This window comes from Zootoca vivipara, chromosome Z, assembly GCF_963506605.1.
Source record: "Zootoca vivipara chromosome Z, rZooViv1.1, whole genome shotgun sequence".
Taxonomy (NCBI): Eukaryota; Metazoa; Chordata; class Lepidosauria; order Squamata; family Lacertidae; genus Zootoca; species Zootoca vivipara.
The window spans coordinates 9,867,708-9,888,764 of NC_083294.1; the positions used below are offsets into that span (position 1 = coordinate 9,867,708).

General features: G+C 40.8%; 2 protein-coding genes across 14 annotated transcripts in view; one reads left to right on the forward strand and one right to left on the reverse strand.

The window, feature by feature from the left end:
- RALGPS1 (Ral GEF with PH domain and SH3 binding motif 1) overlaps positions 1-21,057 on the reverse strand; it is a 208,806-nt gene that overhangs the window by 187,330 nt on the left and 419 nt on the right. For 2 of the 13 annotated variants that reach the window (XM_035113374.2, XM_035113368.2), the window contains exon 1: positions 10,266-21,037. The exons of 10 other annotated variants lie outside the window; for them this stretch is intronic. The gene's annotated coding sequence lies outside the window, so the exon portion shown is untranslated. Of the gene's footprint in view, positions 1-10,265; positions 21,038-21,057 lie in introns of those variants that run through there. One more of the 13 variants, XM_060270379.1, reaches the window with a different exon arrangement.
- Positions 318-5,957, forward strand: LOC118084093 (uncharacterized). Its single transcript, XM_035113385.2, has 2 exons — positions 318-374; positions 3,640-5,957. The coding sequence occupies exons 1-2, from the start codon at positions 367-369 to the stop codon at positions 4,397-4,399; spliced, it is 768 nt and encodes a 255-aa protein (XP_034969276.1). The 5' UTR covers positions 318-366; the 3' UTR covers positions 4,400-5,957.

The following is a 21,057-nucleotide window of genomic DNA, read 5'->3' on the forward strand; positions in this document are numbered from 1 at the left end:
CTCCCTTCCCTGCTTGCTTAGCATACATTATGTTAAGAAATTATGAGTGTCTACCCAGTTAGCTATCTAACATTGATTTCAGCCAACTGTACTGGGCTGGTTCTTCAAAGCACCTCTGTGTCAACCAGGATATATCTATAAACAGTAACTATAAACTGTTGCCACATGCACTGTTTCTATGGTACCCTCAACTACCGGTAGTGACTAAAAATAAACCAGGGGTGGGGGTGATCCATGCATGTTGCTTTGAAGGTAGCGGATTGTTGGCAATAAAACTTGGGTTTACAACTCAAAAAATTGAACTAAACAGTGGTGTGGCGGGGGAGCTCTCCTACACTTCTTCCATACCCTTTCATTCTGAGACAGATGACAAGGTAGGCCACTTCAAACATTTCAAATGAAAGTAAATATTGATACTCTGGTTTCTCTTCAGATTGTATAAAATGATTTGCTAAAAATGGAGGGAACCATATAATTAACACCTATTAGTCAAAAGTAGTGATAAAGCAGCATAAAAACAGGGAGGTGACTGGTGTATTGTAGGCTTTTGATATGTGGATGGAACTACTTAAGAACAGTTGCAAATAAGTATTAAGAAACACTATATATGCTAAAATGAGCCATTCAGTTAAGACAATAAAGTTGCATAAAACAAATGGAAACTTCTGTACAGGGTGTGTGAAAAATTGCCTATCTTCACCTTTAAAGGAGAGAAGTTTTGAAGCAGTTTATCTAAATGTTGCCATATTTATTAATAACTAGCTGACCCGGCCACGCGTTGCTGTGGTTCTTTTCTGTGGTCCCCCCACCCCACCCTGTCCTGATCCATGACGTATTCTGCCCCTCCTCCATCCACCCCAGCTCATCCCTGTGTTTCGGTAGGATACCCTTTCCTCTGTTGTCCCTGGGGAGTGTTGGCCCCTCCCCCATGTATCTCCATACCTTGGCCCCCACCCTTGGAGAAGGAACTGTTAGGTTCTGGGTTTTATTTCCCAGCATGCAGTTCTGTCTGAGCCCTCTGTTGTCCCTGGGGAGTGTTGGCCCCTACCCCCGGTATCTTCCTACATTGGCCCCCACCCTTGAAGAAGGAAATGTTAGTTTCTGGGTTCAATTTCCCAGTATTTACTTTTGTCTGAGCCCTATGTTGTCCCCTCCCCCCTGTATCTCCATACATTGGCCCCTGCGCATGCAGCCTGAACATTTCTATATATTTAGATTAACAGAAGGCACGTTATGAAGCACCCGAGTTGTTCAGTTCCATAAAAAACCCAGGAAGTGGCAAGGGGAAGGTAGGGGATTGTAAATGTGTTGGGGGGTGGCCACTGCAAATATCTGAGGACTTAAACTGGGGAGAGAAAGTGCATGGTTGTGGTTTTAAAAAAAAAGACACAGAGGCTTACAATCCTAAAATAAGACATACCCATAAAATATAAAATAAGCCATAGCAGGATTTCTAAGCATTTGCGCAATATAAGCCATACCCCGAAAATAAGACATAGTGATAGGCGCAGTTCTGGAGGGCCCCAAGGAAGAGGCAAGGCTGGACGCATAATAAAAAATAAGACATCCCCTGAAAATAAGCCAATGTGGGGTTTTTTAAGGGAAAATATAGAGTCCCCCTGAGTCGAGGCGAGACACTGTGGAGAGGGCAGGTTTCATCCCTGTGTCTCCCCCCCCCCCCCGTTCTGACCCATTACGTATCCCTGCCCTCTATTGCCCCCACACACACACACACCTCCACTTGGCCTAGTCTGGAAAGCGGCCTAGTCTGCAAAGCCTAGGGGAGATATTGTGGAGAGGGCAAGTTTCATCCCTGTGTCTCCCCCCCCCGTTCTGACCCATTACGTATCCCTGCCCTCTATTGCCCCACCCACACACCTCCACTTGGCCTAGTCTGGAAAGCGGTCTAGTCTGTAATGCCGAGGTGAGATATGTTGGTTTTTTGGTGGGGTTTGGGGGGGTAGTGGTGCTAAATGGTAAAGTAAAAACCCCTTGCAGTGTAGGGGCCTACATAAATCAAAGGCCGTGCTGTGTCCTGTGGCAACCCCCCCCCCCAGGCAGGCCCCGACCTCCACTTGGCAATGTTGGTTTTTTGGTGGGGGTTTTTTGGGGTGGGGGTAGTGTTGCTAAATGGTAAAGTAAAACCCCTTGCAGTGTAGGGGCCTACATAAATCAAAGGCCGTGCTGCGGTCTGTGGCAAACCACCCCCCCAGGCAGGCCCCGACCTCCACTTGGCAATGTTGGTTCTTTGGTGGGTTTTTTTTGGGGGGGTAGTGGTGCTAAATGGTAAAGTAAAACCCCTTGCCGTGACCCCAAGTGTGTTGCTGTGGGTTATCCCCCTCCCCGGGCCTAGTGGAGGCCTGTCAGCCTGTCAGGGGCCTAAAACAAAGGCCTAGATAAAATGGCTGCCTTGGTGTGTTTAAGTTGCTTGGTTGATGATGATGTCATTCGGTTTGTGGGTGTGGCTTAGATTTCTCAGGAAGGGAGGGGGTGGAGGAGGGTACTACGCCACTTGAGGGCGCTGTTTGAGTTGGTGGAAAATCATTTCTGTACCTGCGCAGGTGTGTGATTTGAGGGATTTTTGCCCCCAACAACGCTCTAGGAGTGGCCTGGATCATTGTGTCCAAATTTCAGGACGATCGGTCAAGCAGTTACGGAGAAAAGTGGAACCCCGGATTTCACGATTTTTACATTTTTATATATATAGATTGTTCTATGCAAACATTGCTGGACACCACCCTGAAAACTAAAACAGTAAAGAACGATTTCAGGTTCATACAACTGAAAGGTTGAGCATAAAAACATTTAAATCCCCAATGATTTTACAGCTCTGCTTTAACAATATTCCAGAGTTTGCCAAGGAACATATTGACAAATTCTGAACTGCCTTTCTCTATTCTTTGTCTAAACATCTCATCATACAAGTTGGGAGGAGATTGTGAGGCACTGATGCACTAGCCTCATAGTTCTTTGCACAAACCAAGGTACATGTGAAAAGATTCTCCACACAAAAGGGGATCTGAATTGGGTCAAAATTCCCTCCTTACAAGGAGGAACTCTACATATGCACGTTCGTACACAAGAGTCCCTTCTCACGGCAAGATTGTGTGATCCCCAGATTGGGGATTGGAAAATCATATGTGGCAGGCGAAAAGGAGAAGAAAAGTGAGAAAGGAAGGGTTCAAAGCTCCCCCCCGTCAAATAAGTGAAGAGCAAATTATACCACCACAGCAAGTAGAAATGAGGGAGGGAGACAAAGACAACCTCAGGTCCTACTCAAACCATGCCCTCCCCACCCACTTATAGGACCAACTTAAGAGTAGCTGCCCCATTCAGAAGAACAGTGAAGGTGGTTGTGTGTGTGTTTTTGAGCATGTGGTTCTTGGTGTGTTTTACAAAAGTTGTTAGCTGCTTTGAGGACTGTAGCTGAAAAATGGGATATAAATCCAATGAAAAAGAATGAATGCCAGAGGGTTGGACTAGATGACCCTCAAGGTCCCTTCCAACTCTACAATTCTATACTGTAATTCTATGAATTAAAATTATTATCTTCCCTGCCCTCTTATTGGCTGTTTTATATAGTAAGCAGAATTTGTATAAATCAAACTGTTGCCTTAATGTACATCTTTTCCTCAACAGGAACATGGAAGGAACACAAGAATTCTCCTCAGTCCCAAAAGTCCAACTTCAACAGAAATATTGGGTAACAGAAGATAGTAAAACTAAACTGCTGACAGTTGGTGCCAAATGTTTGGAGATAGTCAGTCACAGAGAACATTATTACGATACTACTTCGGATGACCTAGCAATGGCTCAGTTATGGCTTAGTCAAAGAAATAAACAATGGCATCTTATACTAGAATCTCAGGAGCAGATGTCTAGAGATAATATTGCAAATCAGAACAAACCAGAAAATATTCAGCATGCTAAACCTACTGTCTATGAAGAAAAGCAGCAAACACAATTTGAGCCTAACAATCAAAATGATCAGCAACTTGATTTGATTGAAACAGATAGTACGTCTACATGTGCAGCAGCCGGTTCTGCATATACTGAACTAGTCGAAGAGAGAGAGATAATTACACATCTGGCAGACTTTCTTAACATAGATTTGAAATTTGAGGAAGAAGCAAACATGACAATGGAAGACTTTCTGCAGAAGGCTGGTATCCAGCATTATGAAAGCAATCATGTTATTAATCAAATAACATATAAACTGTGTGACCAGTACACAATTATAATTCAAAAGGATGAAAGCTCTTTGAAGGAGTCTGCAACTATATTGTTAGATATGGATATTTTAAATATTTGCAAAGGCTTTGAAGAAATGGAAAAATTAGCGAATTACCTGGAATTTGAACATCCAGCACTTCAAAGTGAACAGGAACTGCTCGTGTAACAAGTTAAAAAAAACCACCATGAGCACCAAGTCCTTCAAATTTGTGAACTATTTTCTAAGAAATGGTTTAAAGATATGATTACCAGATCAATACATTTTTTGCCCCTTTAAATTTAAATCCAGTGCAGTGTGTAACAAAATCTTATGCAGCTTGGAAATACAGATTTATGGCAATGGCAGCAGTACAAGTGATTAATGCCAACAGTGATCTATGAATAGCACTGTTAACAGCTGCTGGAGGAAATACATTCTAGAGAGCCCCACTTAAACGAACTGCTTAAGATTAGTTTCCTATTTTCAAAACTGCAAAGGCTATATCTTGGTTCAATTAAATAAATCCCTCAATCAACCAACCCCAATCTTTTCATTTAACAGTTTTAGACAAAAAACACATTTCCTGCAGAAAAAAAATCTGTCTTCAGCAAACTAGAATCTCAATAGCTATGAGCAAATAGCTTAAAATATTTTGCATTTTTTACAGTGAATACATTGCCACTTGAAAGAGCTCCTTTACTTACACTATGCAAAAGCATTTAAATGAGACTTCTTTATTTTAAACCAAAATTCATCGCAACATTTTTATTAGAACTGTTAATTCAAGCTTGATCCTTCACTGCACAACCCTTATATATAAACAAGAGTAATTGAAGCCTATATTACAGCTGCTACATGTGCAGAAAAGTCATGCATATCCTGGAATCTCTCTCATTCACACCATGATCAACCTGTTAAACAAAAATCTATTTTATCTGCCCCTTAAGAAAAGAATCCTATGACACACTCTCTCTTTAACATGCCCTCAGTTGTGATTCAGCATTTCATTCACTACTTTGGTGATAATAGTATACCTATTCTGAACTTTAAAATGGAAAGTGTAATGCTGGTGGTCAACAAAAGAGATTTAAAGACTGTCTCAAAGGAAAATCTAAAAAAAATGTTGTATAAACACTGGCAATTGGGAAACACTGGCCTGCGAGCACTCCAGTTGGAGAACAGCCTTTATCAAAGGTGTCATGGGCTTTGAAGACACTTGAACTCAGGACGCAAGGGAGAAACGTGCTAAGAGGAAGGCATGCTTGGCAAATCCACATGGTGATCAACTCCTGCCCAGAAACTAATGTCCCACTGTGGAAGGAGGTGTGGGTCCAGAATTGGCCTCCACAGTCACTTATGGACTCATTGTTAAATCTTACTCGGCTACGAGTGATAGCCAAAGAAGAAGAAGATACAGTCGTACCTCGGAAGTTGAACGGAATCTGTTCTGGAAGTACGTTCGACTTCCAAAAGTCGTTTGGAAACCAAGGCGTGGCTTCTGATTAGCTGCGGGAAGATTCTGCAGCCAATCAGAAGCTGCGGAACCCGCATCAGACATTCAGGTTCCAAATAACGTTTGCAAACCACCGGAACACTCACGTCTGGGTTTGCGGCATTCAGGTACCAAAATGTTCGACCTGCAAGGCGTTCGACTTCCGAGGTACGACTGTACTACTGTTCAAACAAAATAAAAAAATTCATTCCAATAGCACCTTAGAGACCAACTAAGTTTGTCATTGGTATGAGTTTTCATGTGCATGCACACTTTTGTTTCTGTATCTGTTTTAGTGTATCTGAAGAAGTGTGCATGCACATGAAAGCTCATACCAATGACAAACTTAGCTGGTCTCTAAGGTGCTACTGGAAGGAATTTTTTTATTTTGTTTCGACTACGGCAGACCAACACGGCTACCTACCTGTAACTTGTACAACTGTACTTCAACCATACTGCTACTACTATTAAAATCCAGAAGCGAGAGGCTGTATGAGTTGGCCCTGTTTTCACTTTAGAGACCAGTGTATCATGAGGCCGTTTCCCATGCTTTTACTCATATATTTAGGGGATGATTTCTCAAGCCATCCCCACTGAATTTGAATTAACATTTCAGTGTTCATAGTCATGTCAGCATTTTACTCTCTACTATTTTTGTTGCTGAATTCTGAAGAAATGACGAAAGAAAATAAGATGAGGCTATTTCAATGGCATCTTAACTCAGGAATAAAAATGTCTGTAAAACATAGGACTGTGACAGTTTATCACTATAGTGCAGTTAGAGAACATTTTAAGATGCTATTGTACAGTAATGGAATTATTTGACTATTTTAATTGGCTGTGATTTCAGAAGAATGCAGTCTGCCTTTACCTATCATTTTAGACTGCTTGCACTAGCTTTCAGACACCTGTCCCCAGTTGGCTTGTTTCCCCCGAAATCAAGCCATGTACAATGCAACTTTAATGAACAAATATTCAGTGTCTATCAGGTTACTTTATCTGATGATATGTGCATTGTTTAATACTAATAAAACATTTTAAAGGACAATGTTCCACCTGTCATCTCTAACCAATTCAGTGATTAAACCTGAAGTCTTGCTACTAGAAATCAATGTTTTTAAGAAAGTTTAATGCTAAGCATTCATGTAAAACTACCAAGAGATCTAAAGAATATTCTTGCCTATGCTGAATCATTTTGCAATCCACCAATTTTCGAAATATAATACTTTCTAGCACAATTTCTAAAACCTTTACACTTAAGATGGACAGATGATGTGGCTGCTTGTCAACTGACAGCTATTAACAAGGATTAATTAAACATGGTATTCCATCTTGTGTTTTCTCCCCCCCCCCACTTTTCAATCAATATACCATATACCCTCCACAGACACCTCTGCAATGATGTTGACATTAAAATATTCTGCTGTTCTTCAATAAAAGAGAAAAGGGGAGACCAAATTGTGTCAAATGTATCTTTTTTGGAGATGCCTTTGATTAGTTGCTGGTGGTATGGGAGGATTCTGATATGGCAATGCTCCAGATGTTATTAATCCAAGCCTCTAGATTTCCTTCCATCATTGGGGAATAACTAGTCTAGCTGCTGTGAACTGAAAGAAAATTAATTCTTTAGATTTAAGGGTAGAATTTAGAGTTTTATCTGGTGATAATATGCCAAGTGCCAAATTAGGAGGGATAGACTATTTAGTCATTTTGGAGGTCAAATAAAAAACTTTCCCCCCAAAGGCATGGACCATGGTACATTCCCACCAAACATGAAAATGGGAACCTCGTTCTCCACAGCCTTTGCAACATAATGGTGAGCTTCAAGAATTTATTTTTGCAAGACGTGGGGGTCCAATAATTTTAAGGGAAATTTCCTGGAAGCATAATTTTCTATGATATACCACCAGAAAAAATAAACAGGGACTTTTCTGTATGATTTTTCTTTGCATTCTCCAAATATGGATGTTAGTATGCACCGCAACCGCAGAGTCGGACACGACTGGACTTGATGGTCAGGGGCCCCTTTACCTTTTAGTATGCACATTATGGTGGCACAATATTAACTGAGAAAGAGGTGGGAGTGATAAGAGGCTCTGTAGAACTCAAGAAATTTTTTTGCTTTATTTCTAGAGCTACAGACAATTTGCTGCTCTGTGAATCAGGAGAATGCAGAATTACTTGTTAAAATGAAATTTACTAAAGTGCTGCACAATCTTCAATTAGTTCACTATCTGTAGAACTAGCACTGAATACCACCCATTGTCTTCTGGGTTTTCATTATGGTTAAAGTTGTTTATTTGGAAAATTTAATACAAATTATTTTAATAAAATAATAATAATAATAATAATAATAATAATAATAATAATAAAGTTGTTCAAAAGCCAAAGTTCATCTTCTGTATATTATCCACCCAAATTTTCCATGTTTTGACTACTGACACTTATCAACCATTGTGGTGAAATCCTGATGTAAAACAATACTTTCCACCATTCATCTGTCAGCGCTCCTCTTTCCAAAGATGCTAGTCTTTAAATGGTGTTGATACTCTAATCTATCAACAAAGTATCAATGACCTCATTTAAAGATCGGGTACTATTTTTGATAGCCTTTGACCCTAGTAAAATCATTAGATGTTATGGAGCTTTCTTAATGAAAACTACTAGTTACCAATATTACCATGGCTAATAATCTACTAGGGTTGTGGGCTTTTGGGGCTTTTTTTTTTTTAAAAAAAAGCTAGCCTATTTAAGTACTCCAAAGGGTAATGACCACCCAATTTTTAGACCTCTGGTCCATGGACTACTTGGTCTGAATGAATCATAGTTCTTCCTACAGCTTTACTGTTGGCACGCAATGTATTGCTACACAAAGAAAGAGGAGCGAAGCTGGAAACTCACATCAGAAGATTCTAAATTTCAGAATACAAAGAAGTTCTTGTAAGGTTCACACAGTACATCAGGTGGAGCCAAGTTGTTGAATAGCTCCTTGGGGAATGCTGAAAAAGATGCCTTAGGCCAGGCTTCCCCCATAGTGGGGCCCTTCAGCTGTTTTAGTTTATAAGCTCCAGCCAGCTTTCCCATAGTAATACTCCAAAACATCTGAGGGGCATAAGGTTGGGGAAGACTGCTTTAGAGCATGTTGATACGTATTCTTGTTTCCACAAACTGATACTTATTCTGATGCATACTGAACCTGCATAACATGCACAAAAATGTTCAATTGCCTCTTAATCCATAGGGTTTTCTGTTGAAATAGTTGTGGTTGTACTATCAGTACCTAATCATCTTTGATCAAGCCCCCTATCCTGTTCAGAAATTGCGTATTTCTATCCATTTAGAATACCTGTTACACACTGGCAAATTTCTCTACTCTTTATTAGATTTATTTTCCTTTGTGCAACTCCAAAGTGTGAGGGATAATTCAAACTAATGAAAAAGTGAATGCTAGCTCTTAGGAGTAAAAAGGTAAAAGTAAAGGGACCCCTGACCATTAGGTCCAGTTGTGACCAACTCTGGGGTTGCGGCGCTCATCTCGTGTTATTGGCTGAGGGTGCCGGCGTACAGCTTCCAGGTGATGCGGCCAGCATGACAAAGCCACTTCTGGCGAACCAGAGCAGCACACAGAAACGCCATTTACCTTCCCGCTGTAGCGGTACCTATTCATCTACTTGCACTTTGACGAGCTTTCGAACTACTAGGTTGGCAGGAGCTGGGAGCGAACAATGGGAGTTCACCCCGTCGCAGGGATTCGAACCGCCAACCTTCTGATTGGCAAGCCCTAGGCTCAGTGGTTTAACCCACAGCGCCACCCATGTCCCACTCTTAGGAGTAGAAAAATCACTGCACATTTCACGATGGATTCCCATGCTATAATCCCAACCATTTGACAAAGTCCACAGCAATAGACAAGAGGAAATGTTTAAGCAGCAGCATTGTCAAGATTATTATATGATCAGCTGGTATAATATAGAGTAGCTAGCAGTTACCACTTTCATGAACAGCATCACTGGAGCTTTTATAGTAGTGTAGATAAATAGAGTTAACAACCTCCTTGTTCTACCTTACTTGTGTGCCTTTGAACATTGAATAATGGACAGCAAAGCAAAATATTCCCTCTTTGGTGAATCTCAATACTAGGTACATATATTACTACATAGGTACATGGAATTCCCGTTGCCAGTAACAATGGTAATTCCATTAGTAACAATGGATGTACCTACCTGTACAGATTCATAATGTACCGGTAGGTGTCAGACAAACCTCTCAGAGAAAGCCATTTGATAAACAGAGTGCCTCCACAAACATCCACCCCTGCCTCAGTGGCTATCCATCCCATTTTACATGGTAGAAAAACTTGGAAAAGGGCCTGTGATAAAGATCTCAAGGTCTGGGAGAATATAATGATTCTTCAAGTAACCTAGCCCCAAGTTATTTAGGGCTTTAAACCATCACTTGGGGCATGGCTTGCTGCAGAGTCTAATGATGGGTTGATTTCAAGTCTTCAGCACCCTTGGGAAAGAAATCACTCTGAACAACTGCAAAATCACTCTTCCTCACCTTTCTAAGTACACCTCCTGAAAGGTAATGCTGCAGGGCTTGCGTGGCCTGAAAAGTAAATTAACAAGGCTTGAATGGCAGGAAGCTATCAATTACTCAGAGCTGTGAAAAAGACTCAGAAGTGTTTATTCATAAAGTAAGACAGGCTTTAGACTGGGCAGCTGCTTTGCATTCACTTGAAAACAAGATTGCAATGTTACCTAATCTTATCCAGATTAAGCACCCCAAAAAAGCTGCAAGCACTTAAAATTGCAATTGAAGATTTAGATTTAAAGTTTGCAGCTCAGTTGGATAGAGATAAAGGGGGAGGATTAAACTAGGTGGGATTGGGGGGGGAGAGGAGGGGGGAGGTATGATTGCTTTTATTTTAAGTTGGTTTGACAGTTTGAAGATAGACCCCTGCCTTGCTCTTCCTGACATTGAAGAGGCACACAGAGAACAAGAAACCAAGAGCCAAGTGCCAAGACACACTGTTGTCTGCTATAAATGCTACAAAACTAAAACTTTTATGTTTAATGACCTACTACACAACTATTGAGGACTTAAATACAACTCATTTAATGTGCGGTTGCCATATTTTGAAGAGCAAAAAAGAGGACACATTAGCCAACTTCTACTTTTAACTATGAATCACTATGATGACTCTTATTTTACATACCTATGAAAAAGAGAACATGTCATGGAAAAGGAGGACATATGGCAACCCTATAAGGTGAGTGTCAAAGTTTGCTGAGTGTCAAAGTTCAAAGTTAAAGGAAGGGTGGTTACACTACCTGGACAGGGCAGAAAAATGAAGTTATCAGTGGCAGCAACCAGATTTCTGAGAAGGTGGGCTGGGAAAAATTCTTGAGAGACTACAGAAGAGCTGCAGTAAGATTTGTTGGCAGCTGGCACTGAGGTTTCACTGAGCACAGTAAGGCATGTACCAAACACAGAAGGTTTCCATGCCAGAACTCCAAGACATACACTACTACTGACCCAAATGCACAATAAAAGTCAGCTCCAATATGCTCAAAATCATATAAGTAAGCCACAGAAGTTTTGGGATTCTGTTCAGCAGTGGAACAGACTCCCATGAGAGGTGGTGGACTCTAGTTTTTTGGAGGTTTTTAAACAATGGTTGGACGGTCGTCTGTCATGGATACTTTAGCTGAGGTTCCTGCATTGCAGGGGTTTTGGACTAGATGACCCTTGGGTCCCTTCCAACTCTAAGATTCTATTATTCTGTGAAGCGATGAAACAAAATTGGAACTTTTCAGCCCCAACGGTCAGCGCTATGTCTGGAGGAAGAAGAATGAAGCATGGGTTGAAAAGAACACTCAGTGAAGCAGTGTTGGTGAAGCATGTTGGTGGCTCAGTGATGCTCTAGGGCTGCTTTGCATCCTCTGGCACTGGAAACTTGCAGCGTGTGGAAGGCAGTATGGATTCATTGAAGTATCAGGAAATCCTAGGAGGAAACATAATGCCATCTGTGAGGAAGCTGAAGCTTGGGCATCATTGGAACTTCCAACAGGACAATGATCCCAAGCACACCTCAAATTCCACCAAACCTTGATTGCAGAAGAAGTCCTGGGAGGTTCTGACTTAAATGTCATAGAAAATCTTTGGTGGGAACTGAAGAAGGCGATTGCAGGACACAAACCCAAGAATATCAGTGAACTGGAGGCAACTGCTCATGAGAAATGGGCTAAGATTCCTCAGGAACACTGCTGGAAGCTGCTTTCTGGCTATGCATCTTCTTGTTTGCAGCAGGTCATAACAGCAAAAGGCTGCTCTACTACGGTAAGTACTAAATATGCTTGTCATGGAGGGGCTGAATAATAGTGAGACTGGAAAAGCCAGTATAAGTTGCAATTTCAGCCAGATTTGGGGAAATCACTTGAAGCATCCGTTGTATTGAGCTTTTTCAATTGCTTTTGTTTGATTTGCTCATTGAAAACAGCTGAAAGTCTGTAAATTTTGATAATGTAAACCTGATTTGCAACGGGGATTGAATAATTTCGATTGCAACTGTAGGATCAAAGATATTATGCCTAAATGGTCATCCTATTTCAGCAACTTCATTAAAGGAAAAACTAAAAGATACCCTGCCCAACTATCTCCAACTAACACAGGTTTCCTCCTTTGCTCCATTCTTGCTGCAGAAAGGAAAAGGTAATCACTTTGTCCTAAAGAGACCTCAAGTAACAAGGGCATGGCTTCCTATATATGTTGCATTCTACTTAACACAGAATCATGCTCTTCTCAGGGGCTACAGGCATTATGAGAGAATGATCTAGGTCTTTGACTAGAGCAGTGGTGCCCAAACTTTTTTCAAAGAGGGCCAGATTTGATGAAGTGAAGGGGTGTGGGGGCCAACCAAAGTTGTTGACCTTTTTCTAGGGTTGGAGTTGTTGAGCTTTTTTTAGGATTTTAACCCAAAGTTGTTGAGCTTTTTTTACAATTGAAGTTGTTGAGGGTTTTTAGGATTCCCCCCCCCAGGATATAAAGTGCCACAGGGGCCAGATTAAACCGACCAGCTGGCAGGATTAGGCCCCTGAGAAGGCCTGGGCTACAGGAAGAAGTATAGAAGTATAGGAAGCACTGTGGTCTAAACTCCTACTTAAAATGAGTTCTATAGAATACAGGAAGCCACACTGAAAACAGTGTTAAAATGGCATTGGGCCCTACTCTGTATATCCATAATGTGGTTGGGTTGCTGTATAGTTCAGAAATTCTCTGGACTCAGAGATTCTCTGGATTTTTTTTACATATTTCCACCATCACCTATCAGGTACTGTCCATAGACCTAGCCTGGTGTTCCTATATTTGGGGCGTGGTACCAACACACCCATCATGCATAAATCTCTTGTATTATATGTTTCTTGCCACAGCCAGAATGTCTGCGGTTTCCCAATGAAAATACAATCCACTCTAGAGGAGACTAGAGAAAGTATGGGACATTGCACTGTCAGAACATTTGACACACAAATGGAGGGTCCGTACTGGTTCTTCAAAAATAGACCACTTTTATTCAATATAGTATAAGTTTTTTTCTCCTGTGTTAACTGAATGGCCTACTAAACCCCCTGCTCTTCAGATAATTATGTCAAAAGGCTTTATTTGGAACAATATGAACTGACATTTTTCTCCTTATATGTAATAGTTGTATATGGCATTGCACTCTCAGTTGTTGCCTGGTTTTCCCCTCCCCTCTTTATTTTTTCTATTTATTATTTGTTACACACACTTTTCTTATTGCATTTTGTATATGCTTATATCAATAACCATTCTGTATGAAACATGACAATAAAAACAACAACCACTATAACTTAGAATTGTACCTAGAAACAGACTGGAAGGCAGTGAAAATTATGAAACAGTAGCATTCAAAATCATATTTACCGTACGTATTTAATAACCTAGCTGCCCTATTCGGACTTATTTTCTGGAGCTTTCCTCAAAGGTAGCCTCATGCATAACGTATTACTGGAAGGCAATTTCCGACCAGACAGGGGGGACACTGGGTAGACAAAAGATACTCTGAGCCATAAAGTTCACTTGGGCCTCAGGTAACAGTGCTTGATCGAAGATCACCCACAAAATACAAACCAGTTCCTTTAGGGACAGTACAACTACATCCAAAGCATATTGAATATTACTTAAGAAAGCAGATGAACATCTGCCGACAGTACATCTATCTTGCATGGACTGAGTCTCTATTTATTGTCCCTCACCCCAGATGATTATTGTGTACAGGCACTGTTTCAGAACTCTCACTACCACCCATGGATTAAATTAAAAGAGCTGCAATGCAGTACTCTAATCCCTATTCCAGAACCTACCCACAAGAGCAACATGATCAATGGCATTGAAAACCACAGAGAGGTCAGCTGAACAGTCAAATATATTATTTGACGTTGTCAAACATTTCAAAAAAACCAAGAATGCCACAGTATTGGTGGCAACTTATCTTTTTAAATTTCACCATGGTGATATTTCTTAGCAAGGGACAAACCTAGAAACACAGCAGAGCATCTCCTACTGATGCCTGGGTATAATTTCAGGCATCTCCAAATATGATCACCTTTTCAAAACAAACAATGAATTAAAAAACTATGAAGAAGATAATTTAGTTATTCAACAAAACACCTACTAATTAATTTGTTATTGTAATTAACAAAAGCATCAAACCTGTTGAAAGACAGGGCATAAAATCTATTCCATTCAGACTGCAACAAATGAGAGAAAGCAGGGGAGGGTCAACAGCTCTGCAGAGAATCCAGCACCATCCTCCACCTATTCATATTAATCATAAAAGTTCAAGCACACATTTTCAGCGGGCTTTTAAAGTTCAAGTACTCAGTTTTCCAGAACTGAGTGAAAGTGTGCAGAAAGTTACATACTAGGTAAAACCATAACTTTCTACAATACTGATCATTTGGGCTTTTGTTTCATTTTATCATTATACAGTATGTTTTTGAATAAGAAAGATTATAAATAAAATGAAGTTTTGAGTCTTATCATTAGTATTGTACTTTAGTCTTGTCATTATTACCAGTTCTAGATGCACCAAAGACATTTGTCCAAGTATGGTTATAATCAGTGCTTTTTTTTCTTTAAAAAATGTTTAGGGGTACTCTCATTTTCCTACTCATTGAAATACTGCCCCTCAATGAGGCCAAACTTAGATTCACAAAATGTTTAGGTGAATGTGTACCCTGGGTTTCCCCCCCAAAAAGCACTGGTTATAATTTCTTCTTCAGCAACATGTGAATGAATGTGGCATATAAAGCTGGCAATGGCACAATCCACTACCATAGTAGCACACAAGGGGATTCATGAATACAATGCCACTCACAATGGAGTTCACTGAAGAATTTCTCAGTTAATTGCCCCAAAATATTTCAACAATCCAGTGTTGTTTTTTAATTAGTTTTTATTTTATTTTTTGTGTTACAAAGCAAGCAGATAAAGAGGGAAAGGTGCATCCATTGTCTCCACTTTCACTTCAGTCTTTTTCAGATTACGTTTGGTGAGATACATTTTTGCCATAATCTTACAGTTGGGAGGAAGGGGAGGGGGAGAAAGATGGGTATATTGTTCTTCGTTCTATTGCCTATTCTTAGTGGGGGGGGGTGTCAGCATCACATGGGTAGGTTCTTTAGTTGTGTATTTATTTATTTTTATTGATATGGTGAGAGGTTACGGGTTCCCAAGCTTGGTTGGTTGTATATAGTAGGTTGTGGTGTGGTTTCTTTATACGAGGAAGGCGGGCTAGGTTGTTGGGTCAGGTTACCCATATTGATCTGTATGCTGTTGGAGGGGATAGGTTACTGTAATAAAAGTGAACCACACTGGGGTGAAGGCATCCTCCAAAGCTTGTCCCCGTGCTAGTTGAATTTGTTAACTTTTCTAGTAGGATGGTTTCCCACATGTTTTGGTACCAGTGGTCTATGTTCACTCTTGATAGGTCCTTCCAGTGTCTAGTTATGGTATTTCTAGCTCTAGTTGTGATATTTCTAGTAATTTGATTTCACAGTTTCTAATGTATAAATTGCTCCTTTATCAAAATCATAACACATTTAACTCAGCAAGTTACTTTTTAATATTCATAACATTTATTTAAACCAGGAAGCAGAAAGTGAAATTAACTAGAGCAAAAGTTAAACCTGCTTAATTAAACCTACATATTAGCTACTTAGAAAAACTGGATGTTTACAACTGCAGAAAATATATCAGTATCCTATTGGCCTATCTATGGCAGTTGTTATAAAGATTACTATAAATTTATGTGAGGCACTTTTAAAATGTTAAAATATAACTATTTTTATTTACAAACTAAAGAAAAATGAACTATTTTCACACCAAACAATGGAGATTTAGGTTTGGGATAAAGTACATATGCTAATCATGAATCAATAGCATCTAGACTATTACCGGTAATCTTCATATACAAGCATTTCAATATGTGAGAGGAATATTACTTGAAGCTTTGTGCTTCTTTTTACACTTACTGCTAATTACATCAGCACCAATAAAAAGCTTGGATCTTTACAGCACTGAAGAATTAGATGCCACCTTTATGTCCACTTATAAATGCACTCATAACAGACCAAGCATTACACTTAGTTTCCTGATATAAATCTGTACCCCAGATCCCAGTATCTAATCCAGCTGCTTAAAAGCATCCCCACAACATGTCACCATCCTTCCCCCATCCTCATAATTTTATGTTAATCAGCCTGTTTAAAGAAGAATGCTTTCATCTGGCACCAAAGGGTATATAAGCACCAGCCAAACCTTCCTGGGGAGAGCATTCCACAAATGAGGATTCACTGCAAAAAAAAAAAGTCCCATATTTGTGTTGCCAGCCTCTGGGCCTCTCATGGAGGAGGCACACAAAGAAGGGCCTCAGAAGATTATCTCAGGATCCAGGTAGGTCCATATGGGGAGAGGTGGTCCTTGAGGTATTGTCATCCTGAGCAGTTTAAGGCTTTATAGGTCAAAACCAGCACTTTGAATTGGGACCAGAAACTAACTGGTAGCCTCGGATGAGGATCAGTGCAATAGGCTCAAACCATCTTGCCCCGGTGAGCAACCTGGCCTCTGAATTCTGCACTAGCTGAAGTTTCAGAACTGTCTTCAGAGGCAGTCCTATATATAATGTGTTGCAGCAATCCAACCTAGATGGGATGCGGGTGGCGCTGTGGTCTAAGCCACAGAGCCTAGGGCTTGCTGATCTGAAGGTCAGTGGTTGGAATCCCCGCGACAGGGGGAGCTCCTCTTGTTCGGTCCCAGCTCCTGCCCACCTAGCAGTTCGAAACCACGTCAAAGTGCAATAGGATAAATAGGCACTGCTCTGGCAGGAAGGTAAACAGCGTTTCTGTATGCTGTTCTGGTTCACCAGAAACGGCTTAGTCATGCTGGCCACATGACCCGGAAGCTGTCTACGGACAAACGCCGGCTCCCTTGGCTAATAGAGCAAGATAAGTTTGCAACCCCGGGGTCGTCTGCGACTAGACCTAACAGTCAGGTGTACCTTTACCTTTAATGTAACCTAGAGGTTACCAGAGCATAGACAACAATAGTTAGGCTGTCTCTGTCCAGATAGGGGTGTAGCTGGGCCACCAGTCAAAGCTGATGGAAGGCACTCCTGAGCCTCAAATGACAGCAAAGATTCCAGAATACCCCCAAGTTGTGTACCCATTCCTTTAGAGCAGTGGTGGCCAAACTTGGCCCTCCAGCTGTTTTTGGACTACAACTTCCATCATCAACTCGGAGAGCCACTCCAGAAGGATACCATGGTTGATGGTATCCAAAGCTGTGGAGACGTCAAGAAGAATTAACAGGGACACACACACCCCCCCAACAGAGGTAATCATACAGGGTGACCAAAGCAGTTTCCGTGCCAAAAACCGGGCCTAAACCCCAATTGAAATGGATCTAGAAAGTAAAATTTCTACAAGAATGTCTAGATCTGGTCCAAGACAATCCAAAATGTTGTTGGGTCATTCAAATGAGAATCGGAATAAAACAAACAAAGGTTAAAGATCAACAATATTACTGCCACAAAGAAGTGCAAGTTAAGAGTAAGGAAGGCTGTGGATACTACTAATTAATACACAGGCTCTGTACATCTCTGCTTTCTGAACTTGCTACTCTCAATTTTCTTGAACATACCATGTCATACCACATCGGAAGCAATGGAAAGTAATACTTATTGCAAGAAGAAACAATAACACAACAAAGTTACATTTACAGCAAATATTTATAGTTTTGACAATCTTAAAGATTCCCATTTCAGAAACCTCAGAGGAGATATTTCCAATTTATATGTTAGATGAACCTATAGAATGGAAGAATGCCCTGACAAGTTTATGTTTATGCTTGCAGCCACAATGGTCACTGTCAATTTATTTACATACATGTTCCACAAACACATTTGTGCTCAAAAAGCTGCAAAATAGCCATCACTGTCACTCCAGTTTGTCCCAAGGTACTTATTTCAAGAATGAAATTTCTCCAGTTACACATTAACATTTATCAATAGCAAACACAGTCATTGTTCCTCTGTCAGTCTACCTTCAGTAAAATTATATACTGTACATGTTCTATAGACCAATGAAAACATAACAGAGGGGGCTAGAGACAGGTGTACTGGTGTGGGGTGGGTGGCAATATTGGATAAAGAAACATGGCAATGACAAAGGCAAGCAAGAAGCCCTCACATGTCAGCACATGGGATAGGGCACACACTGGTTTGTGATTACATTAAATATATGCCAATTTGCTTTTCTCTATGATGCTGAGTAGCTACAGAGAACAGACATTCAAATCACACAGCTAGCAGGCAGAACTGAGCCCTTGCACCTCTGAAAGGGATGCATCAGGAACAGTAGGCTATATATGACAGAGGTTGCAACAACTTCAAATAATATATTCTAGAGCAGGCATCCCCAAACCTTGGCCCTCCAGACATTTTGGACTACATTTTCCATCATCCCTGACCACTGGTCCTGTTAGCTAAGGTTCATGGGAATTGTAGGCCAAAACATCTGGAGGTCCGCAGTTTAGGGGTGCCTGTTCTAGAGATACTGGATGTCCACCTGACATAAAACACAATTTATTACCATGGCTCCAGTAAAATAACTACGGTAGTGAGAATCCTCAGTCTAAAAGGAGGATTTAGATGATTCTGTTAGGTGGGTGGTAATGGCCTCTATATGTGAGATAAAAGTCTGTTTTCCCCCTGTCATTGGGAAGACATAAGATATAAGGATGGCACAAGTGGTAGGGGGCACTGCCATGACAACTTAATGAGCATTTCAGGGTTAGCTTTGCTTTGAGCTACCGTAATCATCTTAGGTGTTATTAGGTAAGGTATGGTAAAGGACCCTGGTTAAGTCCAGTCAAAGATGACTATGGGGTGCAGTGCTCGTCTTGCCTTTCAGGCCGAGAGAGCCGGTGTTTGTCCACAGACAGCTATCCGGGTCATGTGGCACAAGGAGAACCATGATGAATGTCAAGGCACTGGCTAAGTGTCAGTTATTTATTACTAAATAGGAAACAGGTTTTTTTTTGCCTTAGACAATCTTTAAAGAGTTGACAAATGGAAGCAAACAGTGGATTTAAAAAACAGTAGCATAAGGCAGTACTATGAAGCCACTCTCTCTCCAAATACTATGGTACTCTCCAAAAAATTAAAATTAAAATAAAAACTGTACCAAAAATATCCACAACTGGAATTGAAGCTCTGGGGCCAGCAGGAGACTGAAGGACATGAGGAAAAGCAACTGCTACTACACGACCACATGCACCAGCTGTTAGGCAGGGAGGCTAAGCAGCCCAAACAAAGCACTGCTGCACCTCCAGTCTCTTTTCTGCCCTCTCTGGATGTCCTCCTTGGGCTCCAGGGAGGGTCTCCTCATGAGCCACAAGGACTCTGCACCCCTCTCTCTCCATTTTCATGTATGAATTAAATTATTAAAACATTCCTTGGTGCTGCTTGTATACCATGGTCACATGCAAGTCGATCATGCGCAAGTGGGGGGATGCTTGTATGTGTATTGCCTCATCCTATCATGCACTTTGAGAAAACATCTGATGAATCTGAACACACTAAAGGTTTATACTATCATTATCATCATGGTATTAAAAGGGAAATTATACAAATCCATGGAGGAAGGCAGCAGTCAAGGCCAATCACCACATGTAAGGCTTGATGGAACCTCCATGTTCAGGGGCAGTATTCCATGAGATAAAAGATGCTGCAAGGGGGCACTAGTAGGGAAAGTCAAAGGGCAAGGGCTGCTGCCTTGAAATCCAACTTGCTTGCCTTCTGGAGGCAACCAACAGGTACTACATGAGGTAGGATGCTGCACTCTGATGTAGCAGGGCTGCCCTTATAATTTTCAGGAGAGAGAATATAGGTCAATGAAAGAGTCACTGTTATAATTTCCCTTTCCTTTCCAACCAACATCTGTACAGCAATTCCACACATGTAAACACATACAACTGTAATAGGTGTGTGTGTGTGTACATACCACCCACATGCAGATACTAATAATTTTAATACATTTTATAAGGATGTAAAATATTTTTGTGCATGCAATTTTTGTTATTGTGCGATTTTTCTTAGCCATCTTGACACTTATACAAAAGGCACAAGATTGTGTACAATTTCACACTCAGAACTATTAACGTTTCTATACAAAAGTACATGTATATAAATTCAAAAAATCATATTAACTTGCCTTTCACAAGACAGCCAACAAAAAAACACACACATTGCTTTATGACGTAAAAATATGTAACATGGCTAGCTTCCTTAAGGAAGCATGTGCAAAATTCTACAAATCTTTATATAATACTATAAATGCATAGCATTTATAATAGATATAACTGTGCACAGATACAAAAGCCTATCCCTACAGCATACACATGTGCACGACTGTATATATCTGTCTGCAAGTATACACTGACCTATATAAACCCAATTTCAAACAGGTGCAAAAGCTTATTCCTATAACACACAGAGCGTGAAATGCGTTTAGCGTATGCACCTGTTCTGCATGTATGAACTTGGCCTATATGAGCAATAAACTATTTGCATCCGCCGCCGCCTCCCCCCCCCCACCTTAAACGGGAAGTAGGTTCCATTTGATAAATGTAAATGTGTCCACTAGACTAGAAAAGGGAGTTTAAAATCTTTCTCTTGGCTGTAATGAAGGCGGGCGGCGGCGGCGGGGGGGGGCGAGAAAGAGAGAGCTAGAAAGAGGCCCCCACACCTTTGGTGGAGTGAAATGGGGGT